The following is a 26,235-nucleotide window of genomic DNA, read 5'->3' as shown; positions in this document are numbered from 1 at the left end:
TGCTCTTATGGGGGGAGGTGTTAAATTTGACAAGTTAAATATTAATGTTGGTGATATTAGTGCAGTGAAGGGCAAGAATATAATCCAAGAACAGAACATGAGTGATGAAGAATTTGCTAACACGTGGCTTAAGGAGATGAGGTTGTGATATAACTCTTGTAACCAAAAGAAGTTGTAGAGTAAGCTTCTAACTATTTTTCCCTCCAAAAGGGAGGAAATCTGTTTTGTTTTCTGTTTTTTTTTTTTTTTTTTACCATCTTTTGTATATAAATAGCTGGGGTATGTATTCAGTCAAGAATTGTAGTACTATTTTGCTCATTTTCATGATTCAATAAAATCAGTGTTTATTTATAGAGAGAACATTCAGTTTTATAAGATTGGACTGTCATTTAAATCTCGTTACTTGGTGTAGCGAGATTTGCTGTGCATATGAAATTTTTTGTATTCTCATTTTTTATTTATTAATTATAAGAATGATTAATTAAATAGTTGGAAGGAAGAATCATTTATTAATATAAATTTTCACATAGAATAAATTATAATTTATAATTTAGTTAAAATTATTATTTTTATCATAAATTAATATAACAGTTACATTACAATTATACACTAATAGCAAGATTATATTTAATTAAATAGGGAAATCTTCTATTATTTTATTGAGTAGAAAATATTTAAATATTAATTTAAAATAATTATTATTGAAATTGTTAACTAATAATCTTAATAATTAGATGAGGTATGAAAAATGAATCGACGGAGAAATTAAGGCTCACGGGTTTTTCGTAGAAGTGCAACAAGGAGGGGCTGAGATAGTCCTTGCGTTTGTTGAGGATTTCGATGACGGAGGGGCCGGTGTAAGGAGGAGGAGACTAGTTGAAGGGGCAGGAAGAGACCAATGCAGACAGCTTATATAACAGTAAAGGAAAATTGCACAATTCATGCTTGCTATGGTGTACTGCTTCACAAAATCTCTCCTTCGGTGGTCGCATTTTCCCTCACTTACCATCTTGCTTTGCCCATTTCCTAGGTTTCCTATCTCAGTTCACCCTCAAAATTCTCCTTCCTCTCTTAATTTTGTTATATCTCAGTGGACACAATCCCTCAATTTGTGTCTTTTTTTCTTATTTGCGATTTTGTCAAACTTTCCCTTATTGATAAATCTATCAACCTTCCCCTCAATAACAAAATTTATTAATATCTTCTTTTAAAATTTATAATTAATTCTCAATTTTGTCAAAATTTCCCTTATTGATAAATCCATCAACCTTCCCCCAAATAACAAAATTTATTAATATTTTCTTTTAAAATTTTTCTCGATTTTGTCAAACTTTCTCTTATTGATAAATTCATCAACATTCCCCTAAATAACAAAATTTATTAATATTTTCTTTTAAAATTTATAATTATTTCTCGATTTTGTCAAACTTTCCCTTATTGATAAATCTATCAATCTTCCCCTCAAAGTTGAAGTCTGCTCTACAAAGCCCCTCTTCTCTCTGCTGCTGGTTCGTCCGCGAGCAAAGGAAGAAAGAAAGTCAATATGCAAGCAAATCTCGCTGGATGAACCAGCGAGATTTGTCACACGTCCAAAGACGGATGGATGAGTGAATCACAGTTCCGAAGCAAATCTCGTTGGATGAACCAGTAAGATTTGTCGCGCGTCCAATCATTTTTCTAAGCAAATGTTACTAGACCAAGTAGCGAGATTGCGTTAGAGTCATTCCAAGAATTATTTTATTAAAAAATATATTACTTAATATATTTAAAAAATAAATAAATAAACAGGGAAAACACTCTCAAGAAGCCGTTACAGCAAAACTCAATTAGATTTTGCCAAAATAAAGGAGAGGAACGGGGGACAGGAAGAGTAAGGAAGATACAACATGTGGGGACCATCCTCTTGTCTTTTGTTTGGAAAGCAGCTAAAGACTAAGGGATACCCACCCGTGATTCTTATTTCTCACAACATTAAAAATAAAAGCTACCCCAACGCGAAAACTGGCCAACCGCGGCTGAGGGAAAATGTGAAACACACTCCACCCCTCACCTTGCACAAAGGGGAAGTATGAGATTTGAACTCTTCCACCTTTGGACAAAGGGGAAGTCTGAGATTTGAACTCTGCATATCCACGATTTATCTTCTACGAGTTGGTCTAGCACACGACTGGCGTAGGCATGGAATTAGTTTCGTGCGTAAGCCCAGGACACCCAATGATATTAAAAGAAAGATGTGAAACACACTCTTGCGCCTATTTAAAGACATTGCAATTTTCGAATTTACATACTTGGACAAAATTAAGACAAGTGTTATTTTAGAATTTTAATTTTACTTTACATGAATTTAAAATTTTTTTAATATAATTTGTGTTATGTTTTTATTAAAATTACCCAAATTTAACTTTTCAAATTTATATTTTATGCAGTCTTGCTTTACGATGATAGGAGGGTCGCCATACTCCTACCCCTACTTTTGTGTAAAGAGTATGTTTTCTAAAATTTGACCCATGACTAACCATTACAAAGGAGCAGCCTTTAGAGTGCCCTCTGGAAAATATTTTTAATTTTAAATATTTTATAAAATACTAATTTATTTTTTTATTTTTGAGATTTATACAAAGTATAAAATAGTAAGAAAATATATTTTTCAACTTTCTTATATAAATTTGGTAAGTAAAAAAATAAAGACTTATTTTGTAAATAATTAAAATTTTTAAAATAAAAAGTTAAATTATTCTTTTCTTCCTAGTGATCAATGGCAAGATTACTCTTCTATGATTAGTTGGCCTAAGGAAAAAACATCCTTGGATCTGGAACTTACATGCTGATGCTCACGATTTCGATAGCCATACCAGTGATTTGGAGATCTCTCGAAAAGTATTTAGTGTCCATTTCGGTCAACTCTTCATCATCTTTCTTTGGCTGAATGGCATGTATTTCCACAGTGCTCATTTTGCCAATTATGAAGCATGGCTAAGCGATCGTACTCACATTGGGCCTAGTGCCCAGGTGGTTTGGCCAATAGTGGGCCGGGCCAAGAAATATTGAATGGCAATGTGGGCAGGGGTTTCCGAGAAATTCAAATAACCTCTGATTGAAAAATATGAATAAGACTGCATATATTGTGATGACCCTCTTCTTAATTACTTTCATAAAGTCGTGACCAAGGTTTGTTGCCTGTCTAGAAGGTCCATAATTATACATTAGTTATAATTAACTATGAGTTAATATTTTTTTGTATTGTCTTTATTATTTACCCAATATTAATGAAAGGGTATTTAAAAAATGAAAAATTGCATATAATATATTTTAATTTGTTTTCATTACTAATTAATTAGTTAGTGTTTTTTTCATTTTTATCTAATTTTAATTGCATAATTACATTTATTTTCCATCAATACATTATTTCACAACCACTGCATGAATTGCTACAACTTGTTGAAAAAATATCCAGTAAATTTTTTATTAAAATATTGTCTAAATATTGAAAAAGACAGCATTATAATTATGAACTAGTTTTCAATTAGTTATAATATATTTATATGGTAATTCTAATTAGTTAATAATTACTTAATGGTTCTTTTTTACATTTTATACAATGGCTCGAAGCCTCCAACTAGAGCAAGGCACCCAAATACCGACTCCCCGATGACACCAAAAAAACGTTACCTCTTCAAAAAACTTTTTTTAAAAAAATACATACAGCATTTGTAATTATTTTAAAATAAAAATAAAATAAAATTAATCACAATGATTAAACAAGCTCTTAAGTTACATTTGGTTGACATAATACATACTCCCAAGAACATATGAAATATAATGAAAATGCAATAAAAACTGTACAGGGCTGTAAAAATTTAAAAAGAAATTACTCTATGCAAAAGTTAACCCAGCAAGTAATGAAAAACAAATACACATTTCTAGGAAAAGAAAAAATGGAGAATATTCAGTGTCCTTAAATTAGAGATTCTAAATTCTTCCATTAGAACCACTTTTGTATTCCCAATAACAGAGATTCCTTGAACCCAATCTAGCCTCAATCAAGTAATTCACATTCGACAATCTCACCACTAAATCTTGTTTTAATTTTAATCAATGCCAACGTTGGATATTTGAGCACCATATCATCCAAACGCTGCCTTAAGTAAGTTAGTAGCTCATCTCCATCCCCAACAAATTGAGAGAGAGAGAGAGAGAGAGAGAGAGAGAGAGAGAGAGAGAGAGAGAGAGAGAGCAATTGAACTTAATTCAAAAATTAAACGGTCAACATCAATTAATGGACCAAAATTCATACCAATGTTAATAAAAACATTTTTTCAATGATACATATGCACAAGGGGGAAAAAAGAAAAAAGCAAAAAACAAAAAGACAAAACCCAGCAGCTCATAAATAGAAAGCCGTTACCTCTTCTCTTCTATTATTTTGCTCAATTTTTTTCCCTGCAGGGCTTCCGTCGAATGTTAATCCAACAGTTGTAGGAGGGATAGGGTTTGCAAAGAATCAACCCATCAGTTTCCTCAATCTCTTTTCTGCAAGACTAGCAACCTTATTTTGTGGTTCAAGAACAAGGGCGTGCTTGAAATCTGCACATGTAAAAATATAAATATAAATATAAAGCTTTTAAGTTTTTAATTGCTTCATGATAACAAAATATTTTTGTATGAACTATTAATTTTCCATCATTACTATTATATTCCTAAGAATACTTGTTCCAGAAACTAAATGTAGGCTTACTCTGCATTTGGCACCATGAAAATGACTTTGAATTTGAATTTGCCAAAATCTAGACAAAAAGTGATAAAATTTTATTGAATTTTTACCAAATTCACAAATCCAAATCCAAATTCAAGAACCGAATTTCATGCTCCAAAACACAACTTTAAGGTTTTTGCCTCTCATAATTGAACAATTTGCTGGTGGAACCGTTTATTCTCACATACAAGTCAACATCTACATTTTAGTTTTAGGTAATTGCACACAACAGACAAAGCATGTAATTTATTATATACGAGAACATAAACCGAATTCAGGTGACCCAAAATTTTGAAATAACAGAGTCGTGCAGTGCCCCTTTGAAGAGTTGCCAAAACGTGCATGCAGGAAAAATACTACAGTTCAAACTCAACAAAAACAAACAATAGTAAGGAATTACATTTAACATATATCGTATGTTAGCCACGAGCAATAATAATAATAATAATAATAATGAGGAATGAATTTTTACTTCGCAAAAAATCCCCTTAAATATTCTCTCTAATCTTTCCTGCTTTATATGGTTAACTCAAAACATACTAGTAACAAGGTAAGCATGTCATGAAACAAAATATTTGTGTCAAATCAAGCATGATGAAATAAATTAAAAATGCTGTCAATGAACCGTGGTATCCTTCTGTGAACAATGAATGACTCCATATAACATAATGCCTTGCTGCCTCTTGCCAGGGCATCTGGGGGAAGGATGGAAAACCGTAGAGCATATGATTTCATAAGAAACACAAAAAGCACTGCAGCTCCAGATTTACCTAACTGGTTCATCAGCTAAAATATATTCATACTAATATTCTGTTTTAAATACAGTGACTTTAGCAACAACTCCTTTACAACTATCTTTATGGTTTCCACAAACTGATAATTGTTTCCAAAGGGTATGCTTGAAGAAAATTCTGTAAAACAACACTTAATAGGAATGGCTGGCCTAGTCAGGTCTTCTCTCGTTTTAAGGTATGGATGTGGATGTTCAAATACTTTGGTTTTCTGATTTAATTTGTTCTGGTTCAGTTTGAAAGTACTAAAATTTTGCTGCACAGTTTCAATATCAGTTTATGAGAACCATGGAACCAAAATAACTGAATAATTTAAACGACTACTAACCTCATGTAGATTTTGTTATATACCATCTTTCTTATATATTTTATGTCTATTTTTAATGTCCTAACACATGACTAATACACAACAGGCAGAAGCCGCAACCTTCAAATTGCTTGAAGGGATGGAGCAGGGGAGTGCATTTACGGGCACATCTCCCCCATCCCCTCCCCTAAATCCTCCCAATATGGAACTCCTCAAAAGTCCCATATTTTAATTATTTCTTCAAAAAGGTGGGTTTGGTGCCTAACGTATAAAATATTAAGAGGGCCTAATATGGTTTAAAATTAAATTTTGAAGTTAAAAAACTTCGGTGAGTTCAGGATTTAGCATGTTGGAAAACCGAAAAAACCCAACTTAGTTACCCAAAGGTCCCAAACTGAACCATGTAACTGAAGTTCAATTTAGAAAACAAATAAAGTTGGTTCGCATTTGGTTCCTCCAACCAAACTCAAAAAGATCTTTTTTACCCCAAGGTCATGAAAACTTCTTTAGATACCAATTCACAAGTTATATATTATCCCGATTCCAGCTTAAAGCAACCTGGACCAAGGGAACACTAGAAAGGCTCTGAGGATTTAGCAGTTCTCAAATTGCAACAATAAACATGCATGGGGAAACAAGAGACATTTCATATTGAAGGAAATGGCACACCAAGAATTAAGTAGAAAGCACACAAGAAGATGGCGTGTTCTGATTTTCACCTTGAGCAGCTTCTTTATAACATAAAAGTGATTCTCTAGCTGTTCCTCGTCTTAGATACGCCTTCACATTCTGCACGGAAATGGAAGTAATATCAATGATAAACAGTGTAGATGACTATCCAAGTGTACAAAAATTCTACTGTCACATCTATCAAGAAAAATATTAAGAAACAAATAATTCTTTTCCAACAAATATCATTCCGCTTAAACCCATGTCGCCATATGTATCAACATACAAATGAACATGCAAAATAGCCCCATCGTACTGTGTAGAAGAGGTCATTGCAGCAAGAAGATACCATCAATAGTAACAATAGAATATAATTCAAAAATCTTAATTATAAAGAATCATCATGAATGAAATTGGTTCATTAAAATCAGTCCACAAGTTCAAATGAATTTTCAATGCCAGACCTCACAAATTCTGCATTGAAGCAGATTTTGTCCATCAAAAGCAACCACAGTGCTTTTGTTTTGGATAGAAGAAAGAAGCAATTACTATGCTAGACAAGTAAGACAGCTCCTCACAAAATGTTAACAGTTGAAGATGACATAATAATTTCACCTTACACATGAAATTCATGATCCTAGGGAATTCACTAACTTTATTACAATAAAATGCCAACCATAGTAGCCTAGGACATGGAATGTATCAGGTTGTGGTAAGGGCACAGGGATAGTTGCAGTACAATAGGTAGGCCTGGCTAGATTCACTATTTCAGGCAAGTATGCTTTGAAAGCATCTACTCGAGTCATTAAAAGTTTAATTTGAAGCAGAAGCTTCAAATCACTAAATATTCAGAGTGACATAAGGGAAGATTAAATATATACAGCACAATGCCTTATTTGCACTGTTTTCCTTAATTTAACTACTCTGTGATTTGATTTCATAGTTTCATCAATTTTCTTTGCCTTCTTCTCCACCTTTTGTATAGAATACATTTAATGGATTAAACTGTTACTTTTGGAAATCCAGATCTCTTACAGTTTCAGTTCTGCAGCCATGAAGGGACACTATAGGGATCCTCGTAACAATGATACCAACCATCAATATTAGGTTACATATTAGGGCAATGATGCAATGGTGTTAAATAGTTCTGCTTTTCCTAGGATATGGTGGCTGGCCCTTGCAACTGCAAATCTAGTTTAAAGAAAAAATAATTGAAAATATGCATTGAGCAAGTCTGGGGGCACTCCTCCATTCATTCATTACACAGGTCTGGCCCCTTAATGGCAAATCACAAGAATTTCTATGTTCCATCTGAAAAAAAAAAAAAAAATCTTACTTTGACATCCAGACAGAAGATATCCATCAGGTCACAAGAAGATGAATCAAACCTTGTTGATGCTAAGACTAGTGCTGCGTGGGTATAGAAAATTCAGCTACAATCTATAGTTAATTTATCATTAACTATAAACAATCATACAAATAGGAATCTGTTTATCATGCATTTACATAATAATGTCTTGAGAGAACTGAGTCACAACTTCAAAAAATTACACGAAGTTAAGGTCCTTATGGATTCCATTGTCCAGCCCAGGCACTGTCTTTTTCCCCCCTCATCAGCAAAAGAAAGATGTCATTACATCTACCAGTTGCCAACTCATGTACAAATCAGCAGTTTAAAAAATCAACAGGTCAATAATAGTATTTACATCAATGTTACTCACACCATTGTACCAAAAAAGGTTTCAAGCCATCTATCTTTGAGCCGACAGATGGAGTTCTCTCCCTCAAAGCTCATCTATTTCTCTCCCACCATACAATCCAAAAAATAGTGGGAGGGGATAAGCCTCACTCTTAACTCCTATCCAGCCTTGGTGTTGTTAAAATGTTCTTTTGTATACTTTAAAATGTTCTTTAAGTATATTTGCACATGCTCTTTGTAATTATTCTTTTCATTAATGATCATTTTTTGCTATCAAAAAAAATATTTGCACATGAACTTTTTCAGTACTTAAATTTCCTTCAGCAGATTCCTTAATTTTTCTTTTGAAAAAATAATGTGAGAGCCCTGCACATCATAAATTCACGGTCCAAAAATAATAATAATAGTAATAAGATAACCCAAAGCAATATAGACTTTCGAGCCATATAATGCTTTAAATCCCCATTAATGATATTTCAAATCATACAAATAACTTCTGAACAGATACTTCAGCCAACCTGCTTTCCCCCACTCTCTATTTTAAGCACATGTACGAATGACAACAAATCAACAATAAATAAGCAAACTACACCATTTTTAGACAAAGAGCCAGATTGACTGGAGTATAATAGCTACAGGTACTTTCTGCATATAGAACAAACACAAGCATCCCAACATAAGAATAATGAAACTCTAGTTAAGCATGAAGAGATCATCTTTTGAATTGGGAGGTTATTTGTAGCCTTTATTTGTAGCCTTGTAGGTCTAAAGCTGAGGTCAACTCAGGGGACATTGCTCTTGCGGGAAAGTGGATATGTTTCCCTTTGAAAACTAGTTCTCTTTGACATAAAGAAATCAACAACAACCAAGCTGTGAGTTCCACAAGGTGGGGTGTGCTCTTCAGCATAATGTAATCAAGAGTAAATTTAGTTTGCGAGAGAAAGGATGGGATGCTAATGCTCAAATTCGAGTTTCTCATGAATGCCCATGAAAATTCATCCCACTGATTTCACTCTTTCTCTTTCCCTGTATTAAGTATAAAGTAGGGGATGGGTCACGAGTTCATTTATTTGGAGGAGCTTTGGGTAGGGAAGCATCACTTTTGGGTTACTTCTCCTTCTCTCTTTTTTATTTTCCTACCACACACAATGATGTGGCTATTGCCTCTCCATTCTCAATGGGGCTGTGTTTCACTGTTCCCTATAATTTCCACTCTCATAGGAATGTCAAAATAGGGAGGCTAAGGAACTCTCTTTGCTTCTTAGCATGTTATATTCTTGTGACCATTTTTATAGAGGAATGCTAGGATTTGGACTCTGGATATCTCTGGTGTGTTCTCATTTAGTTCGCTCATTTAATCCTTTTTTTTCCCCTTGCTAATTTTTTTCCATGGAAAGCCAATGTACCTTCTATGATTAGGGACTTTGTTTAGATGACCATTTTTAATAGAGTAAACACCAGCAATTTGCTGCAGATTAGAAGAACTTTACAAGGCTTTGTCAGCTGATGTGTGTGTTAAGTGCTATGCTAGTGAATCAATGAAGAATCCCATGCTCACATTTTTCTTCATTTCTCACTGCTCAGGGATTTGGAGTTTATGGTATAAGATTTTTATTTGTTTATTAACTGTTGACTGTGCCCTAGTCCTTGGAAGCTTTGTTGTTGATTAATGAAAGGGATATTGGAAGGCACAAGGACTCAAAAAGGTTCTGGGAATATGTAGTCTTCTCTGTTTTCTGAGTAGCCGCCTAGTTAGAGAAATGCTCACATTTTTTATGATCTTTCTTTGTCTATTCATTTGATTAGGGACCACTTGTGTTGTGTGGCATCCTCTTCTCATTGTTTTAGTAATTTTTCTCTAATCTGGATGGCTTAGTTAGCTGGATCTTCTGTATACATTTTTATTCCTCATTTTGCACACTATCTTCTCTCCAAAAAAAAAAACTTACAATCATTGAATACTCCAATAGAAGGAATTGAAAACAAAAGTTTTATTATGAGAATATTTTGTAGTATTAATTCTATCCACACGGGGAAGAGCAATTTCAGTAAACAAGCATCTCTAGATAATTAAGGAAATTCTACAGCAGGATTAAAGATAACACTTAACAATTAAATAATAAAAAGGATGCACATGTTGTGAGAATAAGAATTAAAAACAGTCCACCATAGGCTTATTAGGCACCAAAACAGGGCTTCATAAAGAATTTTTTAAATATCACAATAAGCATATTATTGTGCCATCACCTTCTTGTCAAGGGATAACGCCATACTGCAATCTTCTTCAGCTTGCTGGAAACTGCATCAATTAAAACAAGTTGATAAATCAATCATCCAAACAAAGAGCAATGTAATGAAATCATCAGTTGACAGATTCTGAATCCATTTGGTGAGGATGAGAAGGAATAGAATAAGGAATGCATATGACTGGAAATTTTATGCTGAGATAAGGCTTCATAACATGTTTGTCTAGCATAGAATAGCCAATGGGGCATTCCATGTATTATCGTATCCTATATTTGCTACAATAAAAAATAGCAAATTTAACCCACATACACAGAATAAGGAGTAGGGCCAAGATACCTTTTATTTTCTCAAGCACTTATCCCTCCCTTCATCTCTGGTATAATTCAACCATGAGATAGTTTTACCATACATATGGGAATCTGGGATAAGAACTGAGCCAGGGCACACTTTTTTTTTGCATGTATAATGCAGCTAAATATGGACACACAGAATGTAATACCATCCTGTCAAACAAATGGGGCCTAGGAGAGAATCCAATACCATCCTAATTCTAAATATGCAGCTGCTCGGTTGCTATAGAAAGTTGCATTTGTCCCATTCAACTTGATAGCTTCACTGTAGTAGTTCACAGCCTTATTCCACTGTCTTCCTTTAAATGCTGCATTGCCCTGCAATGACAACTTTCAGATATCAAGGAGTTTATAATAATGGAATCTGACCATTGAAGTGATTAGGTTTCAGAAAATATTAATGTTGGAGAACATATATCAATGCCAATGATATCCTGAAACACAGGCCCAGCTTATGGGAGAACCGAAAAAGGAGCGGAAGAGTCCACAAAATTTAGCCAAAACCAGCTCCCAAATATGCTAGAGTAACAATTCTTCCAAAGGCGTAGGAGTGTTAAATTTGAAGAGTTGACAAAGTAACCCAATAAAACGCATAAGGTTGTTGACAAGTAAAACCAGTTACACAACCCTCATTGACAGTAAGACAGCGTCAGTTGCAACTACATTTGACTTTGGAGACATTGAATGGACTACAATTTCATGAGCAGCATAACATACTTTAAAATCTCTAAGAAAATATCAAGACACAAATCACAAGATTACACAGCACAGGGGCTGCAGAAGTTTGAAATGGAGGATCGTAAACAACCAACCAATCAAAAGGATGTGGGATTAAGCCAATTTTATCTTAAAAATATTCTAACAATGTCCAAATTAGAGAGACAGAGAAAGGTGTTGGGGGAGGAAGAGCAGGAGAGAGAGATCTGTAATCAACAAATTTTATCACCACAATTCAGATATCATTTTAAGCAGCATGGTAAGATTCAACCAATCAAACAATAGGTATCATTGTATCACCATATCAGAAAAGCTTATAATTAGCATCAGGAAGAAGTAAACATATTGGGATCAATTTTACAAAGTTAGAAAGATGGCAAATGCCCTCCTCAACAGATGAAAGCACGGCACTCTAGAATACTAGCTCATGCATAAAGAGCAGCAATGATACCAACTAAGCAAGAAGAAAGTAGCCATAGCTGGTGTGCATCAAACAAACAGTAAGATTCCATGTAAGTATAGGAAAATTTTCTTATATTCCATATAAGTATAGGAATATTTTCTCATGATGAGGCATTCATGTCTTATAACTTCAGTGATTTTTTGAAAATAAAACTCCACAATGACATAAAAAAAATTAAAGTTAAAAAAACGAACCTTCTCTTTCAACAGTTCAGCAGTATCCATGTTACCATTGGCATCTGGCAATGGCAGCGCGTTGGATGCCATGCTGACCTGCTCCTGAAGAGATGAATACATATCCAAGACCGTATCAAGGAGAAATTTATCAGCTCCATGGAATGCAATAAATGAAACGGAGATTGGGCAGTCATCATGCTTCCCTAATGGAATGGTAACCTAGAAAAATAAAGTAAGAGAATAAGATACTGATAAAAAATTGATCAGGTTAAAGGAACCAATAAAAAACATAGCAAGTTAAAGATAAAAGACTAATATATTAGACTTACCTGACAGCAACCAGACATGCTCGCAATGCCCAATAAAGCAAATGCTCTATCATGGAACTCAGCAGACAGACCTTTCTTTGAGGAAATTTTTAATGGAGGATCTGCAATTGTAGGAATTACCAATATCCCATCATCCTGAACCAACAATAAACTGTGAGAAAAAGCCTAGGTTTCTGACAAAGCTAAGCAATGATTATAACCAAAATCTAGTCAGAGCACAGAAGGATCTAAATATGTTGCTTACAATCATTTACCAGATGTAGAGGAGTTACTGGATGGTGATTGTCACATCATTATATCCTTTTTCAGTTCAAATCAATTTTCTTTTTTGACAAAAGCATTTCTTTACAAACAGAACTGAAGAATAAGAGCAGCATCATACTTAACATTGTAACACATGCATGGCTTCTATTTGCAACAATAGATGTTGATCAATTTATGTATATTGAAATTTAATTATCATGAAAGCAAAATGAAATCTGCATTATTAGAAAATAGTAACAGAATAGTGAGCAGCAAATATACCACAAGAAGTTGGGAGGTACCTTTAAAAGACTCTGAAGGGCAGCTCGCATTTCTGCCCTCACCTTATAGAAAGTTTTAATATTCTCAGGTGTTGAGTTAATTGCTGCAAGAACACGATCAGAGACATCAGGGCCTAACCTGGGTTTGACTGATTTAACCCACTCTTCATGATTTGTTTTGAATTCATGTCTGGAGAGCAGTTATATTACAAATGATTGTTAGAGTAAATCAAATGCTCAATAGCAACCCAATATTTTAGTTCAAGACTACAAGTGGTGGGTGGGAGAGAGGGTGCTGGGGGCAGAGAGAGAGAAAGAGAGTACTCTTCAAGCATCCAAGATAATAAAGAAAAGGTTCTCGTTCACAGTTACAAAAAGAACTACATAGGCATTTATCAGCACAGAGAAACTTTATAGGTAAAATCATATCATTCAAGTATGGGAATTTATCCACGCAGAAAAACTTAACAGCCAATGGTAAAGTCGTTTAACTCAAACCAAAAGGTCACAGCTTCAAGTCACAGAAACACACTCTCCAATAATGGAGATAAGGTGGCATACATCATACCCTCCATCAAATCCCAGTATGGCATGGGGAGCTTTGTGCACTGGGTGTTTTTTTTTTATCGAATTAAGTTCAAGCCTTCAAGGTAAACACTCTGGGCAAGGGCACTAACACCACATTTATTGTGTTGATCCCTAAGAAGGGAGGGGCTGGTTACATCAAAGATTTCATGTCTGGCAGGCAGTGTCTAACAAGCTTTTATCTAAGGTTCCCACCACAAGACTGAGAAAAGCAACCCTGGAAGTCATAGGATAGTAACAACATGCCTTTGTGGGAGACAAATCATGGATGCTGCCTGCATTGCTTTGGAGATTGTGTATAGTGACTCTAGAGCTGGGAAGGGAGGTATTGTTTGCAAACTTGATTTGGGAAAAGCCTTTCACCATACTTCTTGGGATCTTCTTCTGCATGTTCACAAAAAAATGGGTTTGGAGAGTTGGTGCAAATGGATTGAGCAGTGTATCACCACACTCTCCTCCTCGCTTGTTAATGGCTGCCCTTCAAGGTTCCTTCATTCCTCCAAGGGATTACAACAAGGAGATCTCATTTCTCCTTCGCTTTTCATCATTGTCATGGGAGTTGTCAGCCTCCTGTTACGAATGCACAAGAGCAAGAGTTAAAAGTGCTGACAGTGGAGGGAAAAGGTAGGGAGGAGGAAGTCCCCCACCCTCTTTGTGGACAATACCATGATCTTTTGTGAGGCCGAAGCCAACCAAATTCTTTATCTCACATGCTTTCTTATTTGCTTCTAAGAAATTTCTGGTTTGAAAGTCAATTCGGAAAGAGTAACTCATTTCCATTGGAAATGTGTACGACACCAATTTCTTGGCTAGTATAAGGGGTTGCAAGCTGGGTAATTTTCCTCTGAACTACATTGGTCCCATAAAGTTCAAGGAAAAAAGGATTGGAGCCTATTGTTGAAAATTTTGAAAAAATAATAGGCTGGTCAGAAGCATAAGTACCTCTCTAAAGGTGGTAGACTCACCCCCTCTCCAACCTAACCCTTTCTTTTTGCATGCAAGTTCGTGTAGCTCATCTCTTTTAGGTACTCAATTTTCAGCAATTTTTAATATTGCTTGTAACAAAGATGCTTTGGTAAGTACGTATGTGCAGCACGCTCTTGTTGGGGCAGCCTGGAACATCCAGAAATGCCCGTGATTGGGAGGTGAAATCTTCTGCTTTCAGCACTCATTCAGAGGTTAACTAAACAATATCAGTTTCACCTAATATTAGACCATTAAGAGAATAGCCTCTATTTAGAGGGCATTAAGTGCAAAACGCATGCCCCCTTACACTCAATAACCTTGAGAGAAGGGGTTCCACCTTGGTCAGTAGATGCTTTCTTTGCAAAGAAGATGCTGAAATTGTCAACCAGTAATTGCTTAATTGCCCCCTGACAAGAATTTTTGAAATCTGGCCGCTGCTCTTTTTGAGACAGCACTGGGTCACTGCCAAATCTGCGGGAAGGAAATCTGCACTAGGAAGAATATTTCTACAAATAGAGAAATAACAAAAGCCTTGTCTTTGATTCGTACTACTATTTTCTGGATAATGTGGAGAGAGAAATGCTAGAGCTTTTGAAAGTACGCCTAGTTTTCCCACAATCCTCACGGATACTACTCTAAACACTCTTTCAATCTGGTACATTGGCCAGTACATGGAGGACTTTAATTTTTACTCTCTTGGATAAACTGTCACACTGTTGATCCATCTTTTGGTTCTCTCTCTTTTCTTTTATGTATATGGACAGCACCCCCTTAGTGCCCTTTCAATGAAATTTCTCTTTGCTGATCAAAAGAACAGGAAATAAAAGTCAGCGTACAATTTTAAAGAAAACAAGTTGCTCTTGAAAATGTTAGGCATAATACATCACATAAGAGTCAAAATAGGAGGGGGAAAGGAATAATTTTTTGAGGTATGTCAATGTGCATTTCAGATAAGAAATAGTTGATAAGAATGTTCCTTGGCTGCAGAGTTGCTTGCATCAAGCAACTGCAGTTTTAGTGCAGAATAAATTTCACCACTGTCCTCATTCCAACTCACCAGGATATTGGCAAAAAAGTGAAGGATGAATATCTTTAACTATTTTGAGATAAACTACAATATTATCCCATCCCTCATCTCACCAAAGCCTTACCTTCCCCAACACTCAGAATTTTTTACAAGCAAGATCATTCCTCACACGTCTAGAAGCAATAGGACTCTGTCTTTTGTTTTTTGAATTGATCAAAACCTAACTAAAATGACATTTTTCAAAGAAAACCAGAGGTTATTTTTCATTTCAGAACCCATCAAGGTAAGGTAACTCCATATAGGATAAACCTAAAGGTATCTTTTTCTAGGAATTAGGAAAAACATAATCTCATCAGTTGCCATCCTAAAAGTGTTTGAACTAAATTCATTGGGAAACAGATCCCTTAACACAGAATAACAAACTGCTCAGCTGGTAATGGATTTTTTCATTTGGGAAGGAGCTTCAACCTTGAAATTTTTTAGACAGCATCTTCAGCCTCAGCTTGACATGGGTAGGTCGAATTTTCACACAATTTCACATCATCTTCTCTCTTCTGATAAAGCAAGGGATGTTTCTGCATCTGCAACTTCTTCAGAATCTTGTAGGAATGGATTTGGGCAAGAGTATCTCAAGAATTATTGGACCGTAAAATATCAGAATGCTTCTGTTAAGAGGGGAATAGTATCAATGAAATTCGGAGGATTGAGGATATTTTACCTATAAATCTCTCACAAACGTTACAAATTGCAGTGGAGAAAGATGCCCTAGAAACTTATGATCTCCATAGTGTCAATTTTAAAGCATTTTTTTTCCTGCCATCCAACAGTATAGGGTAAATGCACAAGGAGCTCAACTGTTCGAATAACCTTCAAGCACTATCACGCAAGCAAAAAAATTAGATGATGACAGGGAATGTTTAGCATATTCCTCTGTTTCTTGAAGGCCACAATTTTTCCTTTAGTCTTGTCATCTTGGAATCGCCCAAGTCACAAATAAGCCAATGCTTTCATTTCCACCGCAGAGCTGAACATACAAAGCAAAATTCAAACAGACAAAACTGAAATAATGTGAATCATCTCCAATCCCATTCTCCTCACCAATATTAATTTCAGTTATGATTATTAACCAGTTTATATGTGAATCTGCATAAGCCTAAAGACACTTACGGTTCATCATCCTCTGGTCTATTTGAAAATCAATCAACTGATTTTCATAGAAGATGGAAATGATACATTATAATTTGGAACCTTCATGTGTACATTATTCATATCACAGCTCCCATTGTCCATGCGTCAGTGGGGAACTGTCATCTTCAAAAGATGGTGAGAGGAGGAGACTGATCATGGTTAATTTACATATATGTAAACAGCAAATAATCCTTTTGCAACTCATATAATGCACAAGTGGTAAAATGAAATGCAAGCAGGAGAAAGATGAGAACCATAAAATAAAGAAAAGTCATACAATCGTCTGAGAATTTGAGGTAGATGATGCTATTTAAAAATAAAAATACACTCCACTAATAAAAAAACTTGGGCAATCTAAAATAATAATGGATCCTAAATAAATCATATCAAAAAGATATAGCTCAAAAAGTCTCTGCTAACACTCCAGCACCCACTCGTGCCTTATCTGTCTTCTTTTAGCCATGTGATGTAGGACAAATGTCCAACATAAATTCAATTCTAATTTCAACTATGAATAAAATAAATACATACGGCCCCTTCCATAGGGGCTTAAAATGCTTGAACATAAAAAGGAAATTGAATTTGGATCCTAAATAAACTAAGTACCACTTCCCTAACTAATACCCAAAATCAGGACGATATTGTCCTCATAATAATCCTAGAGAACTTTATGCTCATTTGCATCATGCATTACCATGTCAATTTCTAAACATATTTTCTTTTAGAGCAAACCAATGAATTCTGCATTGTTTGTAGGCACAAAGCATAAAAGCCAACAACAGATTCCACACTAAAATGCAAAACCCACGTCAGCATGCCTGCCACACAACTCCAACAATTTTTCTATGAGAAGATATCCGTATGTGTAAGCTAGATTTCTTATAATTAATGAATATAAAATAAACAAGATCATTCTAAAATACCTCTGTAACGAAATCATCACAGAAGATAGAGCTTTCAATGTAGATATTCCATTTTGATGATTTGATTTTTCTCGAAAACTTTTCAAACTAGGTACATTTGAAGCAATATGCTGACCAAGATTCATATGTTTTGGAGGCTGATCTGCACAGTCAATGACACAAAAATAACTTAGAGGATCATTATAACAGTTTCCTTTAGTCAAAATACTATCATCACATTAGGAAACCACAGAAATAATACACCAAAATATGATATTAAATATGAAATTACAGAAACATGTAACTGAAAATTGAACGATGAATAATGATAGATAAATTGTAACACTGAAACTTACATCCAGATAGATTTTCAGTTACTTTGCTGACAACATGTACAGTTTTCTGCTTGGGAACCTTTGAAAGCTGAAAAAGATCATCAGCAAAAATAAAGCGTCTTGCCCTTTTAGGCGCCACTAGATTCATTTGAAGTAGAACATGTCCAACTCGATGTAAAACAGATGGATCACGGGCAAACCATCCTGAAAGATAGTCACATAATGAAATGAAGAAATAACCAGCTACAAAAAATAAATTGGAAAACAAAGAGATAAAAAGGAAGATGATTTCCAAGAAAAGAGAAAGAAAAGGAAAGAAAGGCACATCAATCGTACGCCATGCCAACCACCCGCTAATAATTTGAATTTTGAATTAGTCAGACTATGGATAATATAAGGTAAGCTAACTCAGTACAAAAATGTCATATATGTCAGCCTTTCATCTATGTGCATCCAAGATTAGTTACCCACTTCAACCATAGTTGTTATAGGAAAATGTGCACCAACACACAAAATGCACCCAGGAGCACAACTTGCAAGGTGCAATGAGCAAGGCGCCAGTGCACAGCTTAGGATAAATGTGCTATATGCTCTAGAGAGCAATTTCAATTAACGTAAAGCATAATGATCATACAAAACCTTATTGATTTAGAATTTAATTACATTTTTTCATGGATTTACTACAAACTCAATACTCAATTTGACTTAATCTCATTTTTTTTATGAAGTATTTAGGAAATTTTTGTATCAAGTTGGTATAAGCTACAAGGTTGGCCAAGTTGAGAATTCACTCAATCTGAGAACCATTTGACCAAATATTGACCAATGCCTCATGAAGTATAAAGAATATTTTTTACAATATTTTCAATTCAATTATGCTTAGCCTAAATTAAGCATTTAAGCTTTCTGAAGCCTTTATTTTCAAGGATTTCTTTGAACTTGAAATGGGGAGAGCCAAACTATGCTGGATTTTTTAAATTTTGTTCTTGAAAGTAAGTTGGCATTTTGAAATTTGTATACCTGACACCTAAGTATTTTTAAATAATTAAAATGAGACTATTTCCTTATTAACATGTAATATCCTCAAGCAGAAGTAAAAGAAAGAAAAAAAAAATTATAATTTACTTAGGTATGTACATAGTTCCGGTCACCTAACCTAAGGTTACCTTAGGCACAAGCCATGGCACTTGAATATGCCTTGTGCCTAGGAATGCATCAACTGTTTAAGTTTTCGCAACTGTGATTCAACAAGCATAATGAAGGGCTTTTATTAATAGGAAAAGAAAGTGATGCAGAAGAATACAGGCTTATTTCTCAAACTATTGTCTCATGCATCCTATTCTACCAGTTTGGGAGAAGGCATAGGATCAGCAAAGCTCAAGTATTATAATTTAATAAATAAAATCAATGCGTTTGGCACTATACATCTTCATAATGCAGCACATTACATTACAGCACTACGAGAAGTATCAACTATCAATAATGTCCAGATTTTAAAAAATGAAGATATCAATGCATTTTAGAATCATATTACAGCACTACGTTAAGTACCAATGGTATCCAAATTTTGAGCATTTGGCAGAACCCCAATTGTAGACACCACCCCGTGAGACGGTCGGAATCCAAGGATACCACAGAATGATGCTGGGGTTCTCACACACCCAGTAGTGTCAGTACCTGCAAAATCATGGAACTTTAAAAAACTCAGATGGCATAATTAAGAAGCAAAATCACCTCAAATACATTATTTATAATTATAATAAGTGAATAAAGCATTCACAAGATAAAAATGTAAAAGAAGAAGTAGCAAGCAAACTTACAGAAAAAACTTGAAATTTACCCTCAAAATACCAACTCTAGAGTACAAACTAGGACACAAAGGAAATTAGGAAATGCAAAATGAAGAAGTTTTTGTCACTTGATATGAAGCAAAAAGCAAAACAATGCCCTAAACAATGCCGTTAAATGATTAGTATTATTAAAGAAGGCGATTTTCTGCTTAAGAATAAGTGAGGGACATTTATCAGCCATTACATGCTTTAAGTTGCAGAGCAAGATTCATTTAAAAGAATTAAATGCAGGGGATTATCCATCCAATGCACAAATTCTGTTCCGTCTAGGAGTGATGAGAGAGTGCAAGGAGGCGATGTGTAAGGACTTCTCTTCCACCAAATCCTTTTCATTTTTTTTGCCTTCACAAATCTCCCACATCCAACTTGTTTCCTTGGAGCCACATCATCTAGAATGCTAGAGTTCCATTCAAAATTCAGACCTTTATAAGGCCATTGACTTTGAACAGGATTAAAATGCATGCTTTGCTTCAAAACAGAAGGCCTTACGTGACTATCAAGCCTGATTTGTGTGTAATGCACCATGAACCAACAAAACAAATACCCACCCTGTAGGGTTGCTACCCATTTCTGGAGTGCCTTTTTTTCTTGCTTTGGTGAAGCATGAGTGCCTCCTTGGGCTGTGGGCGATTTTTTGCTCATGCGTTACTGTGGTTTTGGATAGTGTAGGAATGGAGAAGTGCTATGGCATAGTTCAGTGTTTTTCTGTTTTGCGGACGTTATGAGTCAAGAAATGTGAGAACCTTCAATGATTGCATAACCTCCCTGGTGTTGTTGTGGGATAGAGAAGTCATTTTAACCTCTATTTGGGTCCACTCCTCCGGATTCTTTAGAGGTTTTCCCGCTGTCCGATCTTGTTAGGGATTAGCGTGTAGCACTTCTGTAATTACTTTTGCAATTTTTAGCTGTATTTTTAATTTTTTGGCTGTATTTCACTCTTCTTGGGAGGACATCTTGTTCTCCCTTCATTGTCCTATCTGGTTCTGCTCTTCACATGATTTTTTTTCTTATCAAAAAAATACACAAATCTGTAGCATCTTCTAATAAAATATTTAGAAACTCCCATTAAAAATCTTTGGGCCTCTTTGGTATCATTTCTGTTTTCCATTTTCTATTTTTTCTTCTGCACAAAGAACAAATCCTGAGAATGCATTTTTTTAGGGCTTGTTTGGTATCACTAGCGAAAATTACGAAAAAGTAAATCAGAAACGAAAATCAAAAATTAAAAACAAAAACTAAAAAACAGAAACCAGCAGCATGTATGGATGGCTTAATATTTCTAAAGCCAAAATAAATTTAAAGCTTAATAAAAAAAATGCTCATTTTCATCTTCAACTCAAATGATATTATAAAAATATGACTAAAATAATAAAATTTCAGAATAATACAAAATAAAAATAATATAACAAAAATAAAATTTGTTATAATTATTTTTCTTAATTGTTGTATTTACAAATTTTAGTTTACAATAACAATCTTAATGTACATGACAATTGAAAAATAATGACTTTATTTTAGTTATATTTAAATTCATATGATCATTTTATTTTTATTTTAATTAAAAAGTGTGTATAAAATAAATGATTTAATCTAAAAAAATTATTTCTGGATGTAAAACTTTATTGCAACAAGTTGTCAAAATAATTTAAAACCACAAAATCTAGTTTTCAGTTTTTTCACTAACAACTAAAAACTAACAACAGAAACAGAAACCTGACAACATAACAAACGCATTTTTTTAATATGTTTCTTCACAGAGCAGAAACAAAAATAAAAAACAGAAAAAAGCCACTATACCAAAAACAGGCCCTTTGCTGGCTTTTCTCCTGTTGGTTTTCAGTTGTTTATGAGAAAAAAAAAAAACTGAAAACCCATTTTTATAGTATTTTAATATCCAGAATTAGATTTTTTTGGATTAAATCATTCATTTTATACATGTATTTTGCTAAAATAAAATAAAATGAGCATGTGAATTTTTTTAAAAAAATTCAAATAAAAAAAATATCCATAAATTTCTAAGAATTTGAAAAAATAATAAGTCCTTTACAAAAATAATTATACTTTTTTTCAAACATCATGTACTATTATTGTTCTTGTATCACTAAACAATGAGTTTGAAATATAATAATTATTTAAATTAATTATTATAATTTCTATTTTAATTATAATATTTTTAATTTTTTATTCTATTTTTATTATTTAAATTATATTCCTAACTTGTTATCCGATTTAAAGACAAAAAATGAGCATTTGTTCAATAATTTTTTTAGTTAGTTTTTCGTTTTAGAAATATTAACCAAACAAGGTGCTAGTCTTTGGGTTCTAGCTTTTGTTTCTAGTTTTAGTTTTCATTTCTAATTTTTGAATTTATAATGTTTTACAATGATACCAAATGGCCCCTTCATGGTTTCTCTTTTGAGTTTTCTAATAATAGAAGTGGTATGACTGGAACGAATGAACCTCTGCCCTTTAACATTATCATCATGTGTACAGCTATCACTGCAGGTTTGAAGAAATATATGCAATGAATGGAATTAAATAGGGATAGAATGACTGCCATTTTTTGAGTCTAACCACAATAGCCAACAATAGTAGAGGATTTCAAATTGGGACTTCTTTCCTTCCTTCCTTCCTTTCTTTCTGTATTCCTCATACATGACCTAAATATGCTGATTCCCAATACATGATTTTGGCTTATGAAACTGTATAACTTTGGAAATTTTAATAACTTTTAATCTTGTAGGAACAGGCTTACCTTTGGATGTCTTTAGTTGCCCCAGTGTTGACTTTTGAAGCCATAATCAAAAAGATATCAGCTTCTACAATCTTTTTAACAATGGTTTTCTCCACAATTTTGTATTTAATTTAGAATTTCTTCCTTTCATTTCCATTATAAAGGAGGAGAAGTATCAGCCAGTACTGAGGGAGGATTTGGAGGGGAAGGGAATCGACAATGCATATTCATTCCCATGCTAACCAACCAACTTAACCCCTGGATTATGCATGTTAATGGCAACTAGAGTCGCCCATGAGAAATTGGGGATCATGGGGCAAACACTACAGAAAACAAACAAATAAAACACAGTGGAAATAATGAAAAGAAGAGGTGCAAAACGAGCCAATTCTTTATTCTTGATTGTAGTTCCACTAAAGTGAAGGAAATTCATAGTATGACATAGTATCTAACTCCCCTATATGGCAGAGGTATGCCAAATCTCCAATTGAGGTAAAGAAAGTGCTTGGATAATTGTTTTGCACACTCTGGCGATTAACTAGGTACATTAAGTGGTATATGAGAGCAAGAAAATATTGCCCACCAAATTCTTAAGATAAATTATGTATAGCCTAGCCCCTGGTGACTGGCTTAGGTAGTAAAGACTTGGGATGGGGCAAGGGAGATCCAAGGTTCAAATCTCATCATCATCATCATCATCATCATCAACAACAACAAGGTATAAATAGTGTATACAAATCTAGCATTAATATATTGAAATTTTTAACTGAATATTAATAGAAAACTAGAGAAATAAACCGCAAGAAGAAAAAAAACAGAACTTAGAAGTTCAAATTTTACAGTAGCTGTGGTTAAATAGCTCCCTTAAGCTATGAAATGTAAAATAAACAAAAAGAGAGAAAACACACATCCACACACATATTTCAACCTAGGTTAATCTCAAAACCCTTGCAAACAAAATGTTGCAACCTATGACGCAATAACACTTCTAGAGAATGGTCATCCCCACCAACACTGGACATTGATGAATATCTGATATATGCCAATCCTTCATAAATGTGTCAAATACTTAAGTGGCATTTCTTGGCATATCCACAATATATCCAATACTATTTTAATCCATTTGGCCAAGCAAGGTCTCCTATGCTTGTATGCTAATGTTTCATCATATGCATCAAGTATCAACTCACGATAGAGAATGAAAGCAAATAGAACTTTGTTTTTGAAGTTATAATATTTAATTTAATATTATGACTTTTTTTTATGATTTATTGTGATTGTGTGGTTTATGAATTAGTGTGATTGTAAGTAATTTTCAGGTGGTACCTGATGTTTCAAGGATTATGCTGTTTAGATGTGTTTTTTTTATTCTTTTTTCTTCATTTTAATTACTATATAGTAGAATTAATAAAACTTAAATTGGAAATTATTTTTTATAACTAATATTATATTTTTTAATAATAATTTTCCTATTCCTGCGTCCTCAATATATCCATATCCTATTTTTCTAATGATCTGCTCAATCAAAATATGCATCCCATATCCTATCCAATCCATGCTTCATGGGTTACAACTATGAATAAAATGCATAAAAGAGGTACCAGAAAAAGACCACGAACAATAGCTACAACCTATATATCAAATTTACAAGAAATGAACCCTTATTGCAAACAATCGGAAGAACGAGAGTTCCTGTTAAGAAGATATCTCCACAAAATATTGAATGGCAGAAGAACACAAAAAATGAACATATTTTTTTTTAACAAGTCTGTAGTTAGAAAAATGCAGGATGAATTCCATTGACCATACGTGTGGAAAAAAAATAAAAAATAAAATAAAAATAGTCAGGTATTGTAATTTCACACATTTCCAATCCAACACAAGTAAAGAACCCATTACCAAGAGCAAATTCAACAAGCTCAGCTGCAACAGCCACAGCTGAACCACTAGCAGAACCTCCAGGGATATTTGATGGCAATTGTGGATTGGTGGGGGTTCCATAATGAATGTTCTCCCCAGTTACCCTGAAACAATAGTCACGCAAATGTCTTGATTAATTTCATCATTAATTTCATTGGAGATAGGGAGGGGGCAAGTTCCGATCAAAGTGAAGTTGCTGTCAATTGTCCTTATTTCATCAATAAGGAATGCATTTTTCAATATAGAGTAAAATGCTTTAGCCTGTGCAATGCAGATTCTGGGCGTGGGGAAATGAATTGCACCCTCCTCAGTTTTGTAACTGACGAAGCAAGCATAACAAGTTTGCTTGAATATCAGATGAACTATATAAGAAGAATAGAAGCAATGGTGAGAGAGAAAGAAAGCAATACCCGAAGGCCAACTCATCCATGACAGTCTTGCCAACACACGTAGCCCCATTCTTCAATAAGGCCGCCACCGCCACTGCAGTCTTAGCCGCCGCCTCATGCGTCCTCTTCCACTCTGGATTCCCAAAGCCCGTCACATACCCCTTCACATCGAATCTATCACACATAAAAAACCACCAAGTCAGAACTCAGTAAACAATCATTCACTATCGAACCCAAAGCGCCTTCTCACTTTTAAAACCCAAAACTGCATTAATTATCATCCTCAAAAGCAAGGAAAGTACTCCCACAACACAATAAAACACGAACATGTCTTCGATGGCGAACGTGAGGCCAGAAAGCAACTGGCGCGCGGCAGGAGGGGGCGGTTGAGGGAAGGGAAGAAGCTCGAAGCGCTCGACAAAAGCCCCGAAATCTGCTCTCTGTAACCTCTTGGCTACTTTTCTTCTTTTCCTTCGGGTAGTTTCGGCGAGGACTACAAGCCCTGCCACGCCTATGCCGATCATGATCCAGAGCTTCGGATTGGAAGCATTTGTCTTGACAACCTTCAATGACTGCAACATGATCAAGTTGAATGGAGATGACAGGTTCGATCAAGTTCTGGGAAGGTTTAGATTAGGGTTTTTGGAGGGTTTTGGAGAGAGGCGGAGGGTTTGAATCTCTCGACGGCTTCGTTGAAGGAAGGGACTATGAGGGTTGAGGGATGTCGGAGGAAGCGGGCAGCGTGAAGGTCACGCGCGATTGCGCGAATCTTCGTGATTCTGTGGGGGGATTATAGAGCTGGGCTGAGGTCCGCCCAACCCAGAGTGAGTTTTGAAGTTTGAAGTTTGAAATTCGGAGCCAGCCCAAGCACAACAGCCCCAACTTGACAATTTTTGTGTTTCGCAAGTTCGAGATACAAACTGCAAACCTTGAGCAACTAAAACCGCATCTTGAAGTTGCAGTTTCACTCTGCTAATCTTGCATTCGCATGACTGGCCGGCGTTCATATTAAATTTGATAATTAATTTTAATAATAATATCAGAATTTAGCATGTTATGTTGCATCATTCAATCAACATAATTGTCTAATATTGATAAATTTAGATCCAGAGATATTTATTTACATAAATTGTCGATCCGGGTGTAGAGTTAAGAAGGGATGAGTGAATGGACTCTTTCGCGTATTTTGGGCTTTCTCTACAAAACAAAACTCTTGGTAAAATTCAAACAATTATTTCACAGTATATGAAATGTAAATCATGCACAAAACACAAATTAAAGAGTAGAGAGAAGATAAAGCTAAACACCACTATT

The 26,235-nt window shown here is 34.6% G+C and overlaps 1 protein-coding gene across 1 annotated transcript; it reads right to left on the bottom strand.

Moving 5' to 3' along the window:
- Positions 1 to 4,229: 4,229 nt before the first annotated feature.
- Positions 4,230 to 25,845, bottom strand: LOC131164693 (outer envelope protein 64, mitochondrial). The gene is made up of 13 exons (XM_058122084.1): positions 25,249 to 25,845; positions 24,943 to 25,095; positions 24,512 to 24,636; positions 19,580 to 19,705; positions 18,050 to 18,232; positions 17,715 to 17,856; positions 13,047 to 13,215; positions 12,502 to 12,636; positions 12,191 to 12,391; positions 11,007 to 11,134; positions 10,467 to 10,518; positions 6,571 to 6,640; positions 4,230 to 4,584 (listed from the first exon to the last, which is right to left on the bottom strand). The coding sequence occupies exons 1-13, from the start codon at positions 25,500 to 25,502 to the stop codon at positions 4,502 to 4,504; spliced, it is 1,821 nt and encodes a 606-aa protein (XP_057978067.1). The 5' UTR covers positions 25,503 to 25,845; the 3' UTR covers positions 4,230 to 4,501.
- Positions 25,846 to 26,235: the final 390 nt, after the last annotated feature.

This window comes from Malania oleifera, chromosome 9 (genome assembly GCF_029873635.1).
Source record: "Malania oleifera isolate guangnan ecotype guangnan chromosome 9, ASM2987363v1, whole genome shotgun sequence".
Lineage (NCBI taxonomy): Eukaryota > Viridiplantae > Streptophyta > Magnoliopsida > Santalales > Ximeniaceae > Malania > Malania oleifera.
This window is presented reverse-complemented; position numbering and strand designations above follow the sequence as displayed.

What these genes read in the sequence shown, in the direction of transcription:
- LOC131164693 (XM_058122084.1), bottom strand. Translation starts at nt 25,502, where the DNA reads ATGTTGCAGTCATTGAAGGTTGTCAAGACAAATGCTTCCAATCCGAAG. An exon ending in GCTTGTTGAATTTGCTCTTG is followed by an intron (nt 19,706 to 24,511) that starts GTAATGGGTTCT and finishes ATGATTTTGCAG; the next exon opens with GTACTGACACTACTGGGTGT. An exon ending in TTATAAAGAAGCTGCTCAAG is followed by an intron (nt 4,585 to 6,570) that starts GTGAAAATCAGA and finishes TTACATGTGCAG; the next exon opens with ATTTCAAGCACGCCCTTGTT.